At 49.4% G+C, this 21,853-nt stretch overlaps 1 protein-coding gene across 1 annotated transcript; it reads left to right on the top strand.

Annotated features, from left to right (window-relative positions):
* The first annotated feature begins 1,064 nt into the window (after positions 1–1,064).
* Positions 1,065–20,015, top strand: rab3db (RAB3D, member RAS oncogene family, b). The gene is made up of 5 exons (XM_056287221.1): positions 1,065–1,204; positions 6,262–6,498; positions 17,134–17,252; positions 18,745–18,869; positions 19,196–20,015. Exons 2-5 carry the CDS (start codon positions 6,262–6,264, stop codon positions 19,381–19,383), a joined length of 669 nt encoding a protein of 222 aa, XP_056143196.1. The 5' UTR covers positions 1,065–1,204; the 3' UTR covers positions 19,384–20,015.
* Positions 20,016–21,853: the final 1,838 nt, after the last annotated feature.

The following is a 21,853-nucleotide window of genomic DNA, read 5'->3' on the forward strand; positions in this document are numbered from 1 at the left end:
TCGTCAGAGCGGGGATTCTTAAGGCTGATAAGCGTTTTATTTTGACAAGCAAGCTTCCCTGGCATCAGGAAATAACCGCCCATTCAGCCAGTGTTATATCATTACGCAGAGCTGATTGTTATGTCTTGTTGATGGATTTTGAATGAAAAGGGCATACGTAAGCAGAACCTGTTGCCATGAGTGATTCGGTTAAATGACGAAATGACTGATGGGTAAACTGGCGTTGGAAGCACGATTTTAAAAAAAAGAAAGAAGAAGAAGCTATCTATCCTGTTTTTCCCGTTGCGCGCGTGAGAGTTGCAACACGAGGAAGACCGGAAGTCGAGAGGAAGTGTTAGGGACCTGCACTCATGTTAGGCTCCTCAGGCCGGGAGACGAGTCCTGCTGGGCTCTTTCAGTTGGTTTTGTATAAACATGAACCCTGGTGTGTCTCCATCAACCACTTTTACTGCCAAACCCGTCCAACACTCCGGGGGGGTGGGGTGTGTGGCGTGTGAGGCCCATTTTGTGGAGAAAGTGTGGGGGTGAAACGTAGTATATTGTGATTATACCTCGGATTTTTGAGCGCCAACCTTGCAGTGTTAAATTCATCGATTAATTAATTAATAGTCTGATAGTCTTAATTAATAGCCTGACAGCACGTGCTGTGTTCGTGCCGTCTCAGAAACACCTCTCATCGTGAAATCTGGAACCTCATTCGCGGTCGTTTGCCCTCATTACCGCAGTGACGGAGCACGATAACGCCGAAACGGAGCTAGCGTGTATAGTCTGTCACCGGATCTGGGACTCTTTCGAGCGACCCCTGATTTTATTATTGAGAACGCGCTCCCGCGTGCACCGTGAACAGTAATAATAACAGCGAGCGTGCATGTGGCATGCATCTGCTGCAGACATCCTCTCCAGGAGTTTTGGGTTTTTGTTTTGTTTGGGGGGGGGGGCTGACACTGATGGCAAGACCGTGGGAGGTTAGTCCTGCTTGCACCACCCAGAGGGAGCCTGCAGCCTTCTCTGTATACACAAGCGAGGTCCGGGAGCCGCTGCACTCCGCAAACGCCGAGAGAACTGCGGAGCCCGGGAGGCGGAGCAGGAAAAAGGATCTGGATTTTTTACTATCGTATCCCACTATTTCGCCACCTGGTCGCAGGACGCTAGTCTCGGAGAAGCGAGGAGGAACGAAGCAGCGCGGTTCCTCTCCAACTAGAAGGTAAGTTAGGGGAAGTTTATTTGCGGTATTTTTTTCCCCCTGATTTTTTTCTTCCCCCCCCCCCAGCTCCGACTTCCTTATAATGTCCAGCAGGATAGATAACGCCGAGAGATCCGCTTACGCCATTCAAAGTTTCCACGACCGAGTGCACTCACACACTTTTATAGCCTTGCTAAACATCAGAATAGGGTTGTTTTTTTTATTTTAGGGACGGTTTATATTTGTTAGGCAAACTATACACACCCAGAGGCTTCGAGAGTCAAACTGGGGAAATGGCCAATATTTCATGTATTTGGTGCACAGGGGTGCTTTGTGGTGTGATGGTGTATTAATTTCAGAATGGAAATTCAATATTTTATTTGGCACCTCCACTTTCACAGCCCAACGCACGCACGCGCGCCGTAATGAAGGGAGGGATGTGACAGTTGCCCACTACTGATTTTCTCTCCGTCAGCCAGACAGACAGACTGGCCCGGCCTGGCCTGACCTGACCTGACAGTGGCAGGTGAGAGACCTGTCTGCGCTGCCATCAGGCCCCTTTTCACCCCAGCTGGCCGCCGACTGCAGGCTGCCCAGGATAAATATAATGCCCCCCAGTGTGCTTTTAAAAAGAGGCTCCCATTCTCTGCCTGCTGCTGCTCGGTAAATCTGTAATCCTCAGTAAATGGAGGATGGTGTTTTGGAAGGGGACCATGAATTCTCTGCCCCAGCGGAGAGACCTGCCTTCGCAGCCTGCATATAATGAAAGATGGCGGTGTAACACCCCTTATCAAATTCATCACCCTTCGTCCTCTGTTGGGTGTAATGTGAAAAATGGTGTGTGTGTGTGTGTGTGTGTGTGTGTGTGTGTGTGTGTGTGTGTGTGTGTGTGTGTGTGTGAAGGTGCGCGCGCGCGCGTGTGTTGTACTTGAAAACTTATTCGGCAAATAAAACAGATTCTGAGTTTGACAACCCCGCTGACCGCTGATCATAAATAAATCAGGCAAACTTATCATGGGGCACATTTTGAACATCAGAAGGAAACTGGAAGTGCTACTGTTGCCTCCTGGTGCTCCTTAAAAGCTCCTCGATACTTCCACACTTGACTCCAGATACTTGGTACCCTTTAGATTGGCCTCAGCATACCTTCTCAATCACTAACTCAGCACTGGCCTGTGTGTGTGTGTGTGTGTGTGTGTGTGTGTGTGTGTGTGTGTGTGTGTGTGTGTGTGTTTCAGAGGTGGGGATACACATTGGTTTATGTGTGTCTGCATTGTTGTTATCTGTGATACAGCACTCGGAGGGAACGTGACGCCGCCTGCATTAATATTTAATATCAGTTTTCCAGTAATGACAAAATACATTATATAACAGCATGTTGTCATCGTTCGGATGTTCGATATATTTGTTTACTCAAGGCTCTACGGGCTCAAGCCGTTCACGCACACGCTCCCTGAGCTGCTGTGTAAATGTGAAGGACATGTGACGGGGTTTACCTCGGGCTTAAGTTGAGCCGGCAAGAGACGGGGCAGCGGAAAGCAAGCACCCTTTCCCTCTGCACTCACACATTTCTGCAAGCGCACCAGCGGCTGGCCCTTCGGAGAGCGGGAGAGATGTCATGTGCTGTGAGATTATGCGGCCGGTGTTCAAAGAGGTCAGAGAGAATCGAGGGTTGGGACCTGTACGGCGTTCTGGTCTTGTTTTGGAACGCAGGCCTCTGTGTAACATGGACTCTACACTGTGAGTTCGGTTTGTCAGAGACGGGCTTTATACTCCACAAGTTGGACAGGGTCCGTGTGTTGGGTTGTGTTGTGATTCCTTGTAAATCATGACTATTCATTACAGCAGTGGCCGGTACACAGTGTATACACTGATTTTTGTGGGCCACTACGTACGTCCGCCTCAGGCCTCGGCAGGTTAAAGGTTCGAGTCGTCCTTCGGCATTCTCCGTAATAACCCAAGGCCCATTCGAAACATATGAAGGTTTACACACGGCACAGATTTTATTTTATTTTTATTTTTCTGAAAATCCTTTTTGGATGCATGTTTTCGTGTGACAGCAGCAATACACCTTTTTTATTTTTATTTTAAATTTTGGATTTTCCCCAGATTTTTCTCTCTGTGTACCCAGCCAATTACCCCACTCTTCCAAGCCGTCCCGGTCACTGCAGACTACCACATGCCTCCTCCCATACATGTGGAGTCGCCGGCCGCTTCTTTTCACCTGACAGTGAGCAGTTTCACCAGGGGGATGTAGCGCGTGGGAGGATCAAGCTATTCCCCCCCAGCCCCCGAACAGGTGCCCCGACTGACCAGAGGAGGCGCTAGTGCCGCAACCAAGATACATACCCACATCCGGCTTCCCACCTGCAGACACGGCCAGTTGTTTCTGTAGGGACGCCCGACCAAGCCGGAGGTAACGCGGGGATTCGAACCAGAGATCCCTGTGTTGGTAGGCCACAGAGAGCAGCAACACACCCTCTAGTGTGAGATATAAACCACTCTTGTACGTCTCACTCAAGTTCTGAGAAATGGCAAACATCCATAATGAGAAAATGGGCCGTCTGTTAGAGTCCAGCCCTCCGTGACGGCACAATGTGGATGATTTAAGATGCACCTTTGTTCTACCAAAAGTCATGGTAGCCTATGTTGTTTTTAAACCAAACAACCAATCAGAGATGCATGCAAAACCAAGCCACCGGTGCACACAAACACGCACACACACCCACACACACACACATGCAGTTCTCAGACGACATTTTGTTCGACCACCAACGAGAATGAACGTAAACGATGCCGTTACAGTTTTTGGCAAGGTAATGTCTCGTCCTCACAACAGCGGTCGCTCTCTCAGCGCCGTAGCTTTGGGTGGCAGCATGACAGATGTCTCTGCCTCTGGTCTGCAGATCTCCATCTAGCCAGTTAAGAGCTGTATGAGGCGGGTGCCTCGACCACTAATGGGTCTTTGCCGGCAGCTGAATCCCGGTCTGGTCTCCACGGAGACGGGCCTGATGTGAGGGAGGCGGGCCGAGGCTTCCCTGACTGATCAGCTGCACAGATCAGGGGGGAAGATGGAGAATACAAGCACGTGGCGAGCCCTCCTCCCACTGCTGACTGAGTGACACGGAAAGACTCGCTGGCAGGTAATCGTCCCCCTGCCTCGGGGAGAGATAACGCTGAGATGAATAGTTATCATTAAGCAGATTGGCAGGGCGGCGTGGCTTCAACCTGGCCTTAAAAGCACAACGTGTAAGCTCCTTATTAAAGCCGTTGTTAGCGCCGTCTTGCAAATTAAAAGCGACCTCCTTTTAAGTCAGGTTGTTATAATTGTACTAAGAGAGAGACGGATGCCCTGCCCGACCCGCTCATGCACTAGCGGTGATTCAGCATTTAACAGAGCGGGGTTATATCGGGAGCCTCCCAAACGAGAAGAGGAGGGTCCTACTGTGGCCGCAGCTTGGCCTCACGAATACAAATGTACGTGCTTAGGAAACTGTGGGATGCCTCGGGCGAAAGGAAATCAGTGGGATGTTATCTTTTTAGATGCCAGGCGACTCGTGAATCTGGATTTTTGATGCACTCATTGACCCCACGGACTGACATTTAGTCTCACGTGTAGCTGTACCATCGGCGGAGATTCGGGGAGGAGGTGGCAACCCCTGCAAAGCTGTTTTGGGAGTGAGTGCATGGGAAAATAAATAGGGCTACTGTTGTAAGCTGGTAGCAATTTGGCCTTTTTTATATTAACATTATCCATCCATTATCCAAACCACTCATCCTACACAGGGTCGCGGGGATGCTGGAGCCTATCCCAGCAGTCATTGGGGGGAGCAGGTGAGGAGACACCCTAGACAGGCTGCCAGGCCATCACAGGGCCGACACACACACACACACACACACACACACACACACACACACACACCTAGGGACAATTTAGCATGGGCAATTCACCTGACCTGTATGTCTTTGGACTGTGGGAGGAAACTGGAGCACCCGGAGGAAACCCACATAAACACAGGGAGAACATGCAAACTCCACACAGAGGACGACCCGGGACGACCCCCAAGGTTGGACTACCCCGGGGCTCGAACCCAGGTCCTTCTTGCTGTGGGGCGACCGTGCTAACCACTGCACCACCGTGCCGCCCATATATTAACATTATAACCCTCATTAATAAGAAAAGTGGGAAAATACATATTTTTTCTGCATCCCTGCCTCTATTCTGCCTAAGCGTCTACATTGTACACTAGCACTTGGCACTGCCCATGTGGTTTTATTTGGGGTAGGATTTGACAGAAGTGCTGTCAAGAGATGCAAGCAAGCTGTGCATTATCACCTTTCACATCCATCCGTTATCCAAGCCGCTTATCCGAATTCGGGTCACGGGATGCTGGAGCGTATCCCAGCAGTCACTGGGCAGCAGGTGGGGAGACACCCCGGACAGGCCGCCAGTCCGTTACAGGGCCGACACATTCACACTTAGGGGCAATTTAGTGCGACTGATTCACCTGACCTACATGTCTTTGGACTGTGGGAGGAAACCGGAGCCCCCGGAGGAAACCCACACAGGCACGGGGAGAACATGCAAACTCCACACAGAGGATGACCCGGGATGACCCACCAAGGTTGGACTACCCCGGGGCTTGAACCCTTGACCTTGCTGTGAGGCGACCGCGCTAACCACTGCGCCACCGTGCCGCCCCACCTTTGACATGCACAAACAAATTAATCTTCCCTACAAACGTGTCTGTAATGTGTCAGCTTGCTTCTCTCGGTTTTTTGGTTAGCTAAAAGCGTGATTCAGACAGGCTTACTTCACTTTAACTCTGTTAAACCAATGCAAACACATCTGTTTTACCGTATCAGTAAGCGTCCGGTCAGGACATTATGTTAATAATGTCTAATTTAGCTACTCAGTTGAAAATATGCAGTGAATACTACGCCTACTTCGAACTACAAATGTAAGAAGATAATCTGCTCACAACCGGTCACACAGCAGTTGTGTTGTGCATGTGTGACACTATGTGTTTTTGTGACAGTTGTCTCGCTAATTTCTCGTACGACTCCTTCCACTTCAGATGGCGTCGAATGACTCCCGGCTCCAGCAGCAGCCAGCCCAGAAGGACGCGGCCGACCAAAACTTTGACTACATGTTCAAGCTGCTGATCATCGGCAACAGCAGCGTGGGAAAAACTTCCTTCCTGTTCCGATACGCCGACGACTCCTTCACCTCCGCTTTTGTGAGCACAGTGGGCATTGACTTCAAGGTCAAGACCGTCTTCCGCAACGACAAGAGGATCAAGCTGCAGATCTGGGTAAGTGGGTGAGCCGGTGTTGATTCTGATGGGTTGGCTCTGATTCTCGGTGTCTAACTACGTTAAGAGAAGAAGATGGCCGTACATACACATATGACCTTTTAGCTGGTATGTTGTCAGACTTGTGCTAAAAGGAACATGTCTAACATTCCTTCCGGTGCCCCCCCCCCATTTACTATTTTTAGCAATATTTTGACTCGAGGTCTACATTAGGTATCTTACAACACATCTTCATCAGGGAACTGATGAAGACATAGAGTCGAATGTTGTCAAAAATAATGAATATGGGAAGGTTGGATGCAGTGTGCAGCATTCTTGCTCTCCCCAATCGACTCTGTGCAGAGTTGTAATCCACTGTCTTCCGGTTTCTACCGCAGCGGTCATACCAGTTTCCTGTTTGTTGGCGTGTGCTACTGACAATGGCATATTTTTCGCGATGCCTGCAGGATTTACCACGGATAAGTGTCAACGACATGCACAGAATTGTCGACAAACCTTCACCTGCACCTCCCGGCACACAGGTGAAACGTTTCAAGTTGTACATATCAAGTTACGTTCACAATTCAGTCCGTCCGTCCGTCCGCCCATCCTCACAATTGCGGACGTAACTTTTCACCTGTGTGCTGGGAGGTGCAGGTGAAAGGTTGTTGACAATTCTGTGCATGTCGTTGACACCTATCCGCGGTAAATCTTGCAGGCATCGCGAAAAATATGCCATTGTCAGTAGCACACGCCAACAAACAGGAAACTGGTATGACCGCTGCGGTAGAACCCCAAGTCAGTGGACTACAGTTGTGCAATCCGGCCAATTACCCCACTCTTGCAAGCCGCCCCGGTCACCGCAGACTACCACATGTCTCCTCCAATACATGTGGAGTCACCAGCCGCTTCTTTTCACCTGACAGTGAGGAGTTTCGCCAGGGGGATGTAGCGCTTGGGGGGAATCACGCTATTCCCCACAGTTCCCCCTCCCCCCTGGACAGGCGCCCCGACCGACCAGAGGAGGCGCTAGTGCAGCAACCAGGACACATACCCACATCCGGCTTCCCACCCGCAGACACAACCATTTGTGTCTGTAGGGACACACAACCAAGCTGGAGGCAACGCGGGGATTCGAACCGCCGAGCCCCGTGTTGGTAGGCAAAGGAACAGACCGCCAGGCTACCCAGACACCCAAACGTTCTTGCATTTTAACCCGATCATATTAACGTAGGGTGCAAACAATCAGTTTTAACGAAACTTATGCAATTATCTGTGTTTATGGGAATACACTTTTTTCTTGAAAATGCATATAACATGATATGAATATTACCAATAATATTACTGAAATAGTGAATCCTGTTGCCTCACTCAAAGCATCTTACATTCTAGCTCGGAGTCTGCGGGTTCATTTTATCCTACATTATGTGATAGTGAATATGCGATACAATATAAATCCCCATTGGATTAATCGTCTTTCCTGTTCAGCCTTTGTGCAGGGATCTGTAGGACCAGTTGTGAAACGACGCCCCTGGAGTTTTGTTGGGTGTTTTGCTCGAGGGCACAGGGCAGCTCATACGCTTGCCAACACCGAGGAACAAACCCGGCTTTTCCCGTTAAGACTTGGTTTTAACACTCAATAAGCCGCCAGTGACTGATATTTCACTCAGGGGAAATTGGGAAAGGGACCTGCAACAGAGGCGGCAAGGTGGCGCAGTGGTTAGCGCGGTTGCCTCACAGCAAGAAGGTCCAGGGTTCGAACCCTGGGGTTGACCAACCTTGGGGGTCATCCCAGGTCATCCTGTGTGTGGAGTTTGCATGTTCTCCCCGTGTCTTCATGGGTTTCCTCTGGCCGGTTTCCTCCCACTGTCCAATGACATGTAGGTCAGGTGACTCATCTGTACTAGAGTGTCCCGAGGTGTGAATGTGTCGGCCCTGTGATGGACTGGCGGCCTGTCCAGGGTGTCTCCCTGCCTGCCGCCCAATGACTGCTGGGATAGGCTCCAACATCCCCATGACCCGAATTCGGATAAGTGGCTTGGATAATGGATGGCTGGATGGGTGGATGCATCTGCAACAGTACACCACGAGTAGGGAGAGAGATCCTTACCAGTTGCATGTGCATTGTACGCACAATAGCAAACCAAGCCACCTAGACATCCCATTTATTCCATACAATCAACAACTGAACGAATTTCGAGATTGAATGTCCATCAGAAGACCTCTCCAGACAAGCCGTGTTTGGGAGTGCAGGCTCGGAGAAGGGGCGGTGAGACGTTTAATGAGAAAGTTGTGCAAGGCTAAACCTTAAAGTGTGACTCCACCATGGGTTAAAAGGCATCCTCCACCCCCACCCCCCCACCCCCACACACACACACTTTATCTGTAATCTTACGAGTTCACGCTCATGCACAATGGCGGCTGATTGGCCACACCGAGCGAGGAAGGCTCTTCCTGTTGTCCCGACTTGTAATCAGTGCAAACATTCACAAGCTGGGGGGGAGGGGGGGTGCCGCCATCATCGGCTGTGGGCCCAACTCGGTGAGAAAATAAGCACTTTATTCACTGTGCTCGTTTCTGTAGGATAACAGTTTAATTCTTCAGCGGGTAATTCTCCGGGTTTCATCATCAGAACAGCAGCTTGCTAATCATACGCTCCCCCGGCTCTTAATCCCCGCGGTGTAATGAAACGCTCTGCTGACTCTTATTTTGGCGTCTCTGTTACTACACCGCTCCGGCAACGCCGGGTCATTTTGCCCTGGGAGATTAAACGGGCAGGGACGGTGGGAAATTGTCTTCTCAAATTTTGAGCGATTTGTTTTGCCGCGATGGCTCGTCTCCGCCGTATCAGATTTCTGCGTGGCCCCAGGGGCTGACCTGCCAAGGCTAAAGGACGTCAGCGCGTATTACCTCTTGGTCAACTTTACCTGAAATATAATGAACAAAGGACCTACGGGGAGGGCAAACCCTGTTTCTACACAATGTGTAGGCTGTTTAAACACATGATTCACGTAGACCAACACTGTGGGCCGCGTTATACTCGGCGATCGACACAGATTTGCAGCAGAGCGGTCCCACGCCAAACACACACACACACACACACACACACACACACACACACACACACACACACACCTACCAGACTGTCTCTCTGAATTAAGTTAATGAAGTTTCCTTTATTAATCCCCTTGGGGAAATTCAGTTCCTGCAAATTAACCCATCCTAGCTGTGATCTGTGCAGCTAGGAGCAGCGGGCTGCAGCCTTCATGCTGCGCCCGGGGATCAACTCCGGGGCTTTTCCCAGCTGCCTTGCTCAGGGGCACAGCGAAAACCCACCGCAGGCACGGGGAGAGCATGCAAACTCCACACAGAGGACGACCCAAGGTTGCACAAACCCCGGGGTTCGAACCCAGGACCTTCTCGCTGTGAGGCGACGGCGCTAACCACCGTGCCGTCCGGTCATGCTGAAGAATGAGAGGTTAGCTCTCAGCATTAGCGGGTGTGGTTTGAGCTGAGGTAGTGTGCACCCTGCAGCAGTACTGACCACAATAGCGGTGTAATACTCTGTCTGTGCTCAGTAGATGGATTAGGTGGGCTTTTACTGGCAGAAAGGGTCGGTCTTCTCCGAATTCCTTGTATGTGTGTGTGTGTGTGTGTGTGTGAGACGGTTGTGGGGGGGATGTCTGGCTTCTGTCTAATGACGCGGGGACTTGGTATTTCCCGAGTGCAACGTCCAGAGGAAGTTCCCTATCAGAAGCTCGCTGGGATGTGGTGAGAAAACAACGAAGTGGCACCAGTGTATTTAGAGGGTGTGGGACGTGCGAGGCGTGCCTTAATGGGAGCCCTGCCTTAATGACACAAACGCGGAGCCGCACGGGGGGTTAATGATCAACTCCGTGCCGGGTTTCGCCGAGCGTTCTAGGCCCCGTGCCCTTCTCGGCCCCAGCCGAACGGGGTTTGCGGGAGATTTTATCAGGCCTTCGGGGAGAGGGAGGGTTGTTGATGTTGTGCTCCGCCAGCTGCCAGCCTCCCTTTTGTGTTTGATTAACATGGAAGCGGGCCTCTGGCCTCTTGGCGCACCACATGGCCCTCACAAATACACACTAGCCAGAACACACGCACACACGGCCGTTCATGCAGATGCACACCCTCCCGCTCTGTTGATGTAACTCCTTCTGTGTGTCACAGAAATATGCCTCATCTGTCAGCAAACATGCCCCCCCCCCCCCGCTGCACAAACAATCGCCGTGCACATGTGCACACCCATGTTGTGTGGCACTTCAGAGATTATATCCAGTGTGTGTCGCTGGCTCGTGGGGGATGGCCGATATAAAAGCGGCCCTCGAATTACAATCAGGAGTCTCTGTGACGCCAGTGTTGCTGACCCGGAGCCTGTTTTGCATCCTTCTGTCATCAGGCACGGTGCTCTAGGGACCTGTCTTTGTCTACTGGCAAGAGTGGATTATTCCAACCCGGGAGACTCTCTATTTGGTTAGAAGTCCCATTACCTTGACAAATATTTGATCATGTGTGCGTGCGTCAGATAAGGACGGCCCCGTAATATTTCATACTTGAGTGAAACAAAAATGGCCTAGACAGAAGGCAGGACTCGTTGGTGATTTGATCGCGCATGATGAAAAGACGAAAGCTGCTTTACTGCACTTTACTGTCCCTCAGTATCTCCGGTTCTCTCCTAGCTAGCTAGGCTTTTACACAACAAACTGCCCAGAGCCTTGCACCTTTTGAAAGGGGGGAGGGATCATTTGGGCGGACCACCCGGAGCACTTCCTACCATAATGGAACATTCATAAACCTCTCTGCCCCCCGGTTACCTGGACAACCTCTCCTCCTCCTCACTGTGAGGGGCTGATCAACGTAGATAAGACACACACACACACTCACACACACACACACACAGACACACAGGCCTGTGATGCAAATGAGGGCTCTGGACTGGTTACTAGGGAACCGAGAGAGAGAGGCTTGGCTCGGCTGGTGGCTTTACAACTCAATTTCCTTACCTGTTTTACAGGTTTGCTTTGTAGATAAATTTTTTCCTTTCCCTGTGTGTGTGCGTGTGTGTTTGTGTGTGTGTGTGTGTGCGTGCGTGTGTGCGTGCGTGTGTGTGCGCGCGCGCACGCGCACTTGTTTTTCTATCCCAGTGGGGACCAAATGTCCCCATTAGGTTAGCAAAACTAGAAACCACCTACCTTGTGGGGACATTTTAAAAAAGAGTCTATTTTAGGGTAAGGACTTGGGTTTAGGGTTAAGGTTAGGATTAGGTTAAGGTTAGGGTAAGGGTTAAGGTTAGGATTAAGATTAGGTTATAGTTAGGGAAAGGGTTAAGGTTAGGATTAGGTTAAGGTTAGGGTAAGGGTTAAGGTTAGGATTAGGTTAAGGTTAGGGTCAGGGTTAAGGTTAGGATTAGGTTAAGGTTAGGGCAAGGGTTAGGATTAGGTTAAGGGTTAAATTTTGGGTAAGGGTTGGGGTTATGGGTTATGAATTATATTTACTTAGCACTGGCCTACTAATCTGAGGGATGGTATGATGGAGAAGGCTGCGGTCCCTCCCGCTGGGGACCAGGGTTCAATCCCTAGACAGAGTATACGGGCAGAGAAAGGAGTGGCCTAATGGGGTTAGATTAAGAGAAAGGCTGCACGATCCCTGGACGAGAAGGCAACCCCAGGTTAAAATATAAGATTCTAAGTAAATTTCTAAGGTAAGATCTAGAAGCTGGAGGAGGGGTAAGTGCTAAATGGTGAAATGTAAGTACTGAGATTAAAAAAAAGTGCTATTAAAAGACATACTGACATGGTGAAATAACAATACAAGTAATAAATAATAGTAAAAACCATAAATTAACTAGCAATTAAAAAGTGCTCTAATGAAACCACAGCAGCTGAAGTAAAAAAGTTATAAAAGTTATCCCCTCAATCCAGTTTACTAAAAGTACCTATATAATAAATAAATAAACAAAAGAATGAATGAATGAATAATAATCAATAAATAAATATAGGGTTGCCATCTCGTACCAAGATTTAGATAAGGTTATGTGAAAGGTGAATGTAAGATCTTAAAATAAGGGGATCAGTGCAGCCATTAGGTTAGGTTAAGGTTAGGGTCAGGGTTAAGGTTCGGATTAGGTTAAAATTAGGGTTAAGATTAGGGTTAGGGTAAGGGTTAAGGTTAGGATTAGGTTAAAGTAAGGGTTAAGGTTAGGATTAGGTTAAAGTAAGGGTTAAGGTTAGGATTAGGTTAAGGTTAGGGTAAGGGTTAAGGTTAGGCATGATGGTTAAGGGTCCCCACATTTATAAAGAAACAAACTGTGTGCGTGTGCGTGTGTGTGTGTGTGTGTTTGTTTTTCTATCCAAGTGGGGACCAAATGTCCCCATTAGGATAGCAAAACTAGAAACCACCTACCTTGTGGAGACATTTTATAATAGACCCCAAAAGGGTCTATTTTAGGGTGAGGATTTAGGTTTAGGGTTATGGTTAGGATTATGATTAGGTAAAGGTTAGGATTGGGTTAAGGTTAGATTTAGGATTAGGTTAAAATTAGGGTAAGGGTTAAGGTTAGAATTAGGTTAAAGTTAGGGCCAGGGTTAAGGTTAGGATTAGATTAATGTTAGGGTCAGGGTTAAGGTTAGGATTAGGATCAGGTTAATGTTAGGGTCAGGGTCAGGGTTTAGGTTAAGGTTAGGATCAGGGTTAAGGTTAGGATTAGGATTAGGTTAATGTTAGGGTCAGGGTTAAGGTTAGGATTAGGTTAAGGTTAGGGTCAGGGTTAAGGTTAGGGTCAGGGTTAAGGTTAAGATTAGGGTTAAGGTTAGGGTAAGGGTTAAGGTTAGGATTAGGTTAAGGTTAGGTAAGGGTTAAAGTTAGGCATGATGGTTAAGGTTAGGGTTAAGGGCTAGGGAATGAATGTAGTCAATGAGGGGTCCCCATATGTATAAAGAAACAAACTGTTTGTGTGTGTGTGTGTGTGCTTGTTTTTCTATAGAAAAACTAGAAACCACCTACCTTGTGGAGACATTTTATAATAGACCCCAAAAGGGTCTATTTTAGGGGGAGGATTTAGGGTTAGGGTTCAAGTTAGAATTATGACTAGGTTAAGGTTAGGGCCAGGGTTAAGGTTAGAATTAGGATTAGGTCAAGGGTTAAGGTTAGGCATGTAGTTATGATGGTTAAGGTTAGGTATGTAGTTATGATGGTTAAGGTTAGGTATGTAGTTATGATGGTTAAGGTTAGCATTAAGGGCTAGGGAATGAATATAGTCAATGAGGGCTCCCCACAAGTATAAAGAAACAAATGTGTGTGTGTGTGTGTGTGTGTGTGTGTGTGTGTGTGTGTGTGTGTGTGTGCGTGCGTGTGTGTGTGTGTGTGTGTGTGTGTGTGTGCTGGCTTATTTTGGGTAGTTGACTCTGACATCACACACAGCCTTCTCTTAATCAGAAGAGGTTTCTGATGAACAGGTTACTGTGGCCGGCAGAGAGGATAAGGACACCGCTCGCACCCTTGGCCGACTCTGTGACGGCCATCTCTCCGTTCTCCGCCTCTTCGTCCTCCCTGTCTGGGTACCGAGGGAGGCTCGGCCGTCCCTGTCGTCGCGTGAGAAACGTCGGCAGAGGAAGCAGCATGTGTGTGTGCCGTGTTCGATGAGGCGGGCCGGCACCAGCGACGTGTTGGCGTGTCAGTAAAGTCAGAGGCTTCGGGAGGTTGAGGGGCGGGTAAACATCTGGGTATGACGGCACAATCTCTACTAACAGTTACAGTACAGTCAATGTTTGGTTTCTCATTGGATTATAGCGATCAGGACTGGTGAGAGATTGTGAGTGCCCTAAACTTTCCTCAGGTACACAGAAACCAGGCTCACATGGAAGCTGGTGATACACAGAGACTGTTCAGGTGGGCACCTCCCAATGCAGACATCTCGTTACTGGGTGTTACCACTTGAAATTCATTAAGCACCCATCTGTCTATTTGAACTCCCAGTTAACATGGTAGAATAGTGACAATACGTCATCCAAGGTCAACACGTTTGATAGAGCACTGTGAGGAAGTGAAGCGGTAAGTGAGTAATGTTGATGATCTCATTACAGTGGCACCTGTCGGGGGCTGGGATATATTAGGCAGCAAGTCAACAGTCAGTTCTTGAAGTTGATGTGTTGGGAGCAGGAAAAATGGGCAAGCGTAAGGATCTGAGTGACTTTGACGTGGGCCAAATTGTGATGGCTAGATGACTGGGCCAGAACATCTCATAAATGGCAGGTCTTGTGGGGTGTTCCCGGGATGCAGTAGTCAGGACCTACCAAAAGTGGTCTAAGGGGCTCATTGATGTGCGTGGGGAGTGAAGGCTAGCCCGTCTGGTCCAATCCCACAGAAGGGCTACTGTGGCTCAAATTGCTGGTAGAAGTTAATGCTGGCTATGATAGACAGGTGTCATAACACACAGTGCATCACAGCTTGCTGAGTATGGGGCTGTGTAGCTGCAGACCGGTCAGAGTGCCCATGACGACCCCGTCTATCGCCGAAAGCTCCTACAATGGGCACGTGAGCATCAGAGCTGGACCATGGAGCAATGGAAGAAGGTGTCCTGGTCTGATGAATCATATCATATCATGGGGAGGGATGGGTGCGTGTGCGTCATTTACCTAGGGAAGAGATGGCACCAGGATGCATTATGGGAAGAAGGCAAACCGGCAGAGGCAGTGTGATGCTCTGGCCAGTGTTCTGCTGGGAGACATTGGGTCCTGGCATTCATGTGGATGTTACTTTGACATGTACCACCTACCTGAATATTGTTGCAGACCAAGTACACCCCTTCATGGCAATGGTATTCCCGGTAACACTTTCTATGAAGCTTGCATCTATAACACCCTATAAGCAGCTATAATGCCCTATAAGCATCTATTGCATCTATAACGCCCATACTTTCCCATAATGTGTATTACAATGACTAACGGCTATGGCTGAAGACTGTGAAATAGCACTGAAGTGTCATTATGCATCTCTACATAACTTCGGCAAAACAAGTTGGCTATGATGCATTATGACATTTGACAGATAAACAGGCTAATGATGACATATTCATAATGCATAAATCCGTTTTAAATTGACACAATGTATCATAAAAGTGGTTATGAGGTGTTGTGAGGGCATATACGTGGTTATAATGAATCTTACAATGACTTATAGCTACACTTACAGGGCGTTATAGATGCTTATAGGGCGTTATAGATGCTTATAGGGCATTATAGATGCAAGCTTCATAGAAAGTGTTACCGTATTCCCTGATGGCAGTGGCCTCAGGTGGTTGTAATGTTTTGGCTGATCGGTGTGTATCATTCCTCATGGGGAATTTAAGTTAAGCAGCACAACCTACTGTTCAACTTACTGTACTAGCGCCATCATAACAGATAACCAAGACACACAGTGCACTCACAGACGGCACATTGTGTCACAAAAAACAAGAACGCGGTCAGTCGTCTTATCTAATGACCTACATATAAGTTGGAAGGAGTAAGTGGATGGCATTTCTTTTATTCATTCATTCATCATTCATTGAATCTCTCCCAGCTCCAATATTATCTGATTTTTTTAGTTAAAATGACAGCTTCCCCACCCACTGCTCTAAATGTTAAGCTAACGAGGGGGGGGCAGCCACCCATGACACAAAACACTCAGGTTACACCAATTAGATCAGTAGTAGACCGCCGGCTGCCTTTTGTCTCGGTCTAAATGCGTCTCCGTTTTTATCCATCCGTCCATTATCCAAGCTGCTTATCCCAGTCAGGGTCGCAGGATGCTGGAGCCTACCCCAGCAGTGATTGGATGGCAGGTGGGGAGACACCCTGGACAGCCTGCCAGTCCATCACAGGGCCCACACACACACATTCACACCGAGGGACAGTTTAGTACGGCCGGTTCACCTGACCTGCTTGTCTTTGGACTTTATTTTTTGTGATGTTTTTTCCCCCTTTTTCTCCCCAATTGTATCCGGCCAATTACCCCCCTCTTCCAAATTGCCCTGATCTCTGCCCCGCCCCCTCTGCCGATCCGGGGAAAGCTTCAGACTACCACATGCCTGCTCTGATATGTGTGGAATCACCAGCTGCTTCTTTTCACCTGAGAGTGAGGAGTTTCGCCAGGGGGACGTAGCGCATGAGAGGATCATGCTATTCCTCCCAGCCCCCCCCCCCCAAACAGGCACCCCGATCGACCAGAGGAGGCACTAGTGCAGCAACCAGGACACATACCCATATCCGGCTTCCCACCCGCAGACACAGCCAATTGTGTCTGTAGGGACACCTGACCAAGCCGGAGGTGACACGGGGATTCGAACCAGCGATCCCCGTGTTGGTAGACAACAGAATAGACCGCCACTCTACCCGGAGGCCCACTTTTTGTGATGTTTTAATACTCTCTGACATATTATAGAGGAGAAAAACCCACATTCAGTTGGAAAATAGTGGAAGACCTGTTCATGAGTAAGTGCTGAGGCTATCACCTGGTCCTCTGTTACCCCCCTGTGGTGCAAAACAAAGACGGCATGTCAGACGTCATCACAGAGAAGCTACATTATCTTGTGAAGACATCAAACATCGGATGTTATTTGGCTTATAAAAGTGTGTGTGTGTGTGTGTGTGGTGTGTTCAGGACACGGCAGGGCAGGAGCGTTATCGCACCATCACCACGGCCTACTACAGAGGAGCCATGGGCTTCCTGCTGATGTACGACATTACCAACCAGGACTCCTTCAGTGCAGTTCAGGACTGGTGAGTGAAGCAATATTTGCAGTCTTAAGTTTGGATCTGTTATTTAACTTGGCCTTTATTGACTCAAGGCCCCTCCAAAATAACACACCCCACAGCCAACCAGAGACCCAGATCAGGTTTGGCCAAATTCACCATTAACTGTTCCAGGCACAGATTGTAACACAGATTATTTATTTTGTGTTGTGGCTCTCACATGTGCTTTTTTTCAGGATGCAGTTTCAGTCAGGGATGCTATTTGCGTTATGCCATCATGTGTTTGAATATCGTGTTAATACAAGGTGTAAACGTGCACCCATGCATCGCTATTGCGGTGTGCTCAGATCTGCCAGATGAAATCCTGATCCTCGGTGTAGGCGTATCGTCACCCCGCGGTCAGACACGTTGCAACCCATTCTGAAATATGCCGTCCTCACAGGCCGGCCAGACTCTTGACGCAACATGCTCGCACACTATGCTCCCTCATTACCCCCTATCTCTCATCCACGGTGTATGTAGTCCAGTGTCCCCCCCTTTTTTTTTCTCCCCAGTTACCCGGCCAATTACCCCACTATTCCGAGCCGTCCCGGTCGCTGCTCCACCCCCTCTGCCGATCCGGGGAGGGCTGCAGACTACCACATGCCTCCTCCGATACATGTGGAGTCGCCAGCCGCTTCTTTTCACCTGACAGTGAGGAGTTTCACCAGGGAGACGTAGCGCGTGGGAGGCTCACGCTATTCCCCCCTGTTCCCCGAACAGGCACCCTGACCGACCAGAGGGACAGGGCACAGACAGTTGTATTAACCCTAACACGCATGTCTTTCTGACGGTGGGGGAAACCGGAGCACCCGGAGGAAACCCACATACAAACGCCACACAGACGACGACCTGGGATGAACCCAGTTCGAGCCCAGGACCTTCTCGCTAGCCACCGGGCCACCGTGCTGCGCAGTGTCACTGTACGTAGAGTACAGCGAGTCCTCATTCCGGTTAACGGGACACCCAAGTACTGCTGGATTTCTTTCCTGCCAGGAAGTTAAGATAAGATGTGCTTTATTAATCCCCAAGGGGAAAGTCATCCTCTGCATTTAATCCATCCCAGCGCCCACACTGGAAGCCATGTGTGGGCGCCGTGCAGCGCCCAGAGACCGGCTCCGGTTCTCTCCATTGCCTCGGTGGGGGGCACGGACAGGCATATTAACCCCAACCCTGTCTGTTTGCTGTATGAGTGAAGTTCATTATAGTCATATGCTCACCTTTTGTGCCAAATCTACGATCAGATGGCTAAACCAGCCGTATTGGGGAGGAGAACGGGGGGGGGGGTGTTAGAAAGCACCTCTGCGGTGTCATTCACAGCAGCTGCAAACACGATTGCACAGCATAGACAGCTTATCATCTCACCAGGTGTAACCGGGGGCGACCGTATCGGTGATTTTAAAAGTCACTACCCGTACCTGGATCCTTCCTTTTTAGAGCTTCTAAGCCCGTGCTAGTTCACTCGCTCTTTGTCCCACAGGGCGACCCAGATCAAGACGTATTCATGGGACAATGCCCAGGTGATCCTGGTGGGTAACAAATGTGACCTGGAGGACGACAGGATTGTGCCGACGGAGGACAGCCAGAGACTGGCAGAGGAGCTAGGTGAGGAGGCCTCGTTACCGCCGAGCGCTCGAGACCATAATTCCATCCCACTTCTGTCTGCATGCTGAAGCGTGTGATGTCTGTGTGAACCGGGTATTTTCGCTACTCTCATCTGTTATCCTCGGGGTGCAGGTATCCTCGCGGAAAAGTGTGGCTATTCACCGTGCACGCCTTTTGTTTTAAGTACAAATTCAATCAAATAAATTCAATCAGGTCACCCCCCCCCCCGCTGTGCACCATCTCCTGTTCCCTTGGTGAATTAGGTTTTGTCTCTGTTTTGTTTTTTGTTTTTTTTCCCCTTCCCATCCCCACCGCCTCCTCCTCAGGTTTCCAGTTCTTCGAGGCCAGCGCCAAGGACAACATCAACGTGAAGCAGGTGTTTGAGCGTCTAGTGGACGTCATCTGTGAGAAAATGAACGAGAGCATGGAGGGAGACGTGAACCTCATGTCCAACCATAAGAGCCAGGGCCTCCAGGACTCCCCTCCGGAGAGCCACGGCGGCTGCGCGTGCTAAACCCCTCCGCCTTACACACGCCCCCCACCCCACCCCACCCCACCACCACCACCACCACACACACACACACACACAAACACAAACACACACACACACACACATATACTTGTGCACACAAAAGGCCAACCCCATCTCCATGCCTCATCTATGGAGGTGTTGTACCTCTCTTTAATCCGGCCACACCCGCTTCTTCTCCCCCTCCTTCCCAAAGCCCGACGCAAACCATGGGGCAGCTAGCTGAGGTAATCGGTCGGCGCATCCACACCCCTCTCTCTGACCAGCCAGGCAATGTGGCCCCTTCTTTCTTTCCTCCCAAGGGCCCCATTCTGTCTCTATCTGTTACTATCGCTCTTTGTCACACTCTCCCTGCCTCACAACACACACACACACACACACACACACGCACACACACCGTTGCAGATGTTGCACTCTGTGGCCTTGACACATTAGTTCTGCAGTGAGCAGATAGTCCACTTGGGACCACCATGTCCCCCCCCCGCCCCCTCCCCCAGATCAACTGTCTTGACCACACGAAGTCCATCTACTGCACCAAGAGCATTTTAAACCGATCCTAGGGAACCACTATTTATTGGCTTTACCTTCGTTTTTTGTTTTTTTTCGTTTTTTTTAAAGCAAGGCAATTGTTTCTTTAGCGAGGAGCTAGCGCTACCAAGTGTAATTGAGCGACAACGAATACGTTGTCTGTCGTCTGTCGTACTTTGGCGTTTGTCATTTTGTATGCGGTTCATAGGGTAAAACGTGTGTCTTAATCCAGGCTTTGGTTTACATGACTGCACGCTCAGCCTTAAATTTAGAGGAAAAAAAAGTTTTGTGATGACGATGTTAGAAAATGAAATCTTATCGAGTGTCTTAACACAGTCGGAATTTGCCTTATCTGGGGGCGTCCGGGTGGCGTGGCTGTATAGTCCGTTGCCTACCAACACAGGGCTCTCTGGTTCGAACCCCCGTGTTACTTCTGGCTTGGTCGGGCGTCCCTACAGACACAATTGGCCGTGTCTACAGGTGGGAAGCCGGATGTGTCCTGGTCGCTGCACTAGCGCCTCTTCTGGTCGGTCAGGGCGCCTGTTCGGGGGGGAGGGGGAACTGGGGGGAATAGCGTGATCATCCCACGCGCTACTCCCCCTGGCGAAACTCCTCACTGTGAGGTGAGAAGAAGCAGCTGGTGACTCCACATGTATCAGAGGAGGCATGTGGTAGTCAGCAGCCCTCCCCGGATCAGTAGAGGGGGTGGGGCAGCGACCGGGACGGCTCGGAAGAGTGGGGTAATTGGCCGGATACAATTGGGGAGAAAAATCCATCCATCCATCCATGATCCAAACCGCTTGTCCTGCTCTCAGGGTCGCGGCGATGCTGGAGCCTATCCCAGCAGTCATTGGGCGGCGGGCGGGGAGACACCCTGGATAGGCCGCCAGGCCATCACAGGGCCGGATCATTTCATCCACCCTCCTTTATTGTAGTCCACCGATCCATCCATGTTTAAGGCAACATGTTCCACCTCTAACAAGCGGTCTTAAGGACCGGTTAGGTTCGTTTAAGGGCTTTTGGAAGAGACAACACTTGTTCTCTGGGGATGAGCCTCCATACAGGCTTTTACTTGATGACAGGCCAGAGAAAGAGGAAGGAGGGATGCAACGAAACAAGTTAGGATTCCCCTCAAGACTCAGGTAATATCCTTGATGCACAGACTGAGATTCAGTCGCACTAGAATTTTACAATCTAATCCCAGTCCTTCGAGAACAAGATCCTGTTCCAATGGGAGCCTGAGTAGGATGACCAAATCCTGATGGTAATCATGGAAAACCGTTGTCAACCTGAGACCTGTGTCAGTTGGAGAAAAATCAAAAAAATTTTTGCCTTATCTCCATTAGTTATTGTAAAATTGTTCGTAATCTTTTAGCACTATATCGGCATGGCACAGAAAAAAACGACGGGGGTCCTGTTGGTGATTTTGCGTTTTTTTGCGCCAGTACTGCTTTTTCCTCAACGTTTCCCTGCTGCGAGCGTCCAGGATGTAAACTAACATAGATTTAAAAGTATTTACTGGGTACCAACCTTCACAGGCCAACAAAACCCACCAATAGAGACGAGCACGGAAATGAATTTTGGAAACCTTTTTATATTGACTTTTGCAGTCCGGTGTTACATGCACTGCCCTTTCGCAGCTTCTGGCGGGTTGGCGAAGCCCTTTTATTGTGATGTGCACTAATCTCGACGTTTCCTTTCGCCTGTCAGTTGACAGAAAGGTGGTATGGGTAAATTATTGACTCTGGCGTCCAGTGACACGAGGACCAACGGTGTACCAGATCCGAGCTGCTGGAGTTAAGCAAGCCTTTTAAACATTTGTAACACTACAGGATATGGTATATATGACTCTCCATGTGGCGTGTTTCTGCTCCCCCTCTTCCTCCACACCGCTCTTTCCTCTTCACACACACACTCTCACCACAAT

The sequence above is a fragment of the Lampris incognitus genome, chromosome 10 (genome assembly GCF_029633865.1).
Source record: "Lampris incognitus isolate fLamInc1 chromosome 10, fLamInc1.hap2, whole genome shotgun sequence".
NCBI lineage: Eukaryota > Metazoa > Chordata > Actinopteri > Lampriformes > Lampridae > Lampris > Lampris incognitus.

Bases quoted from the DNA above. Each gene is read 5' to 3' on its own strand.
- rab3db (XM_056287221.1), top strand. From the start codon at position 6,262: ATGGCGTCGAATGACTCCCGGCTCCAGCAGCAGCCAGCCCAGAAGGAC. The intron at 6,499-17,133 runs GTAAGTGGGTGA...TGGTGTGTTCAG, and splicing joins GGATCAAGCTGCAGATCTGG to GACACGGCAGGGCAGGAGCG. The intron at 18,870-19,195 runs GTGAGGAGGCCT...CCTCCTCCTCAG, and splicing joins GAGACTGGCAGAGGAGCTAG to GTTTCCAGTTCTTCGAGGCC.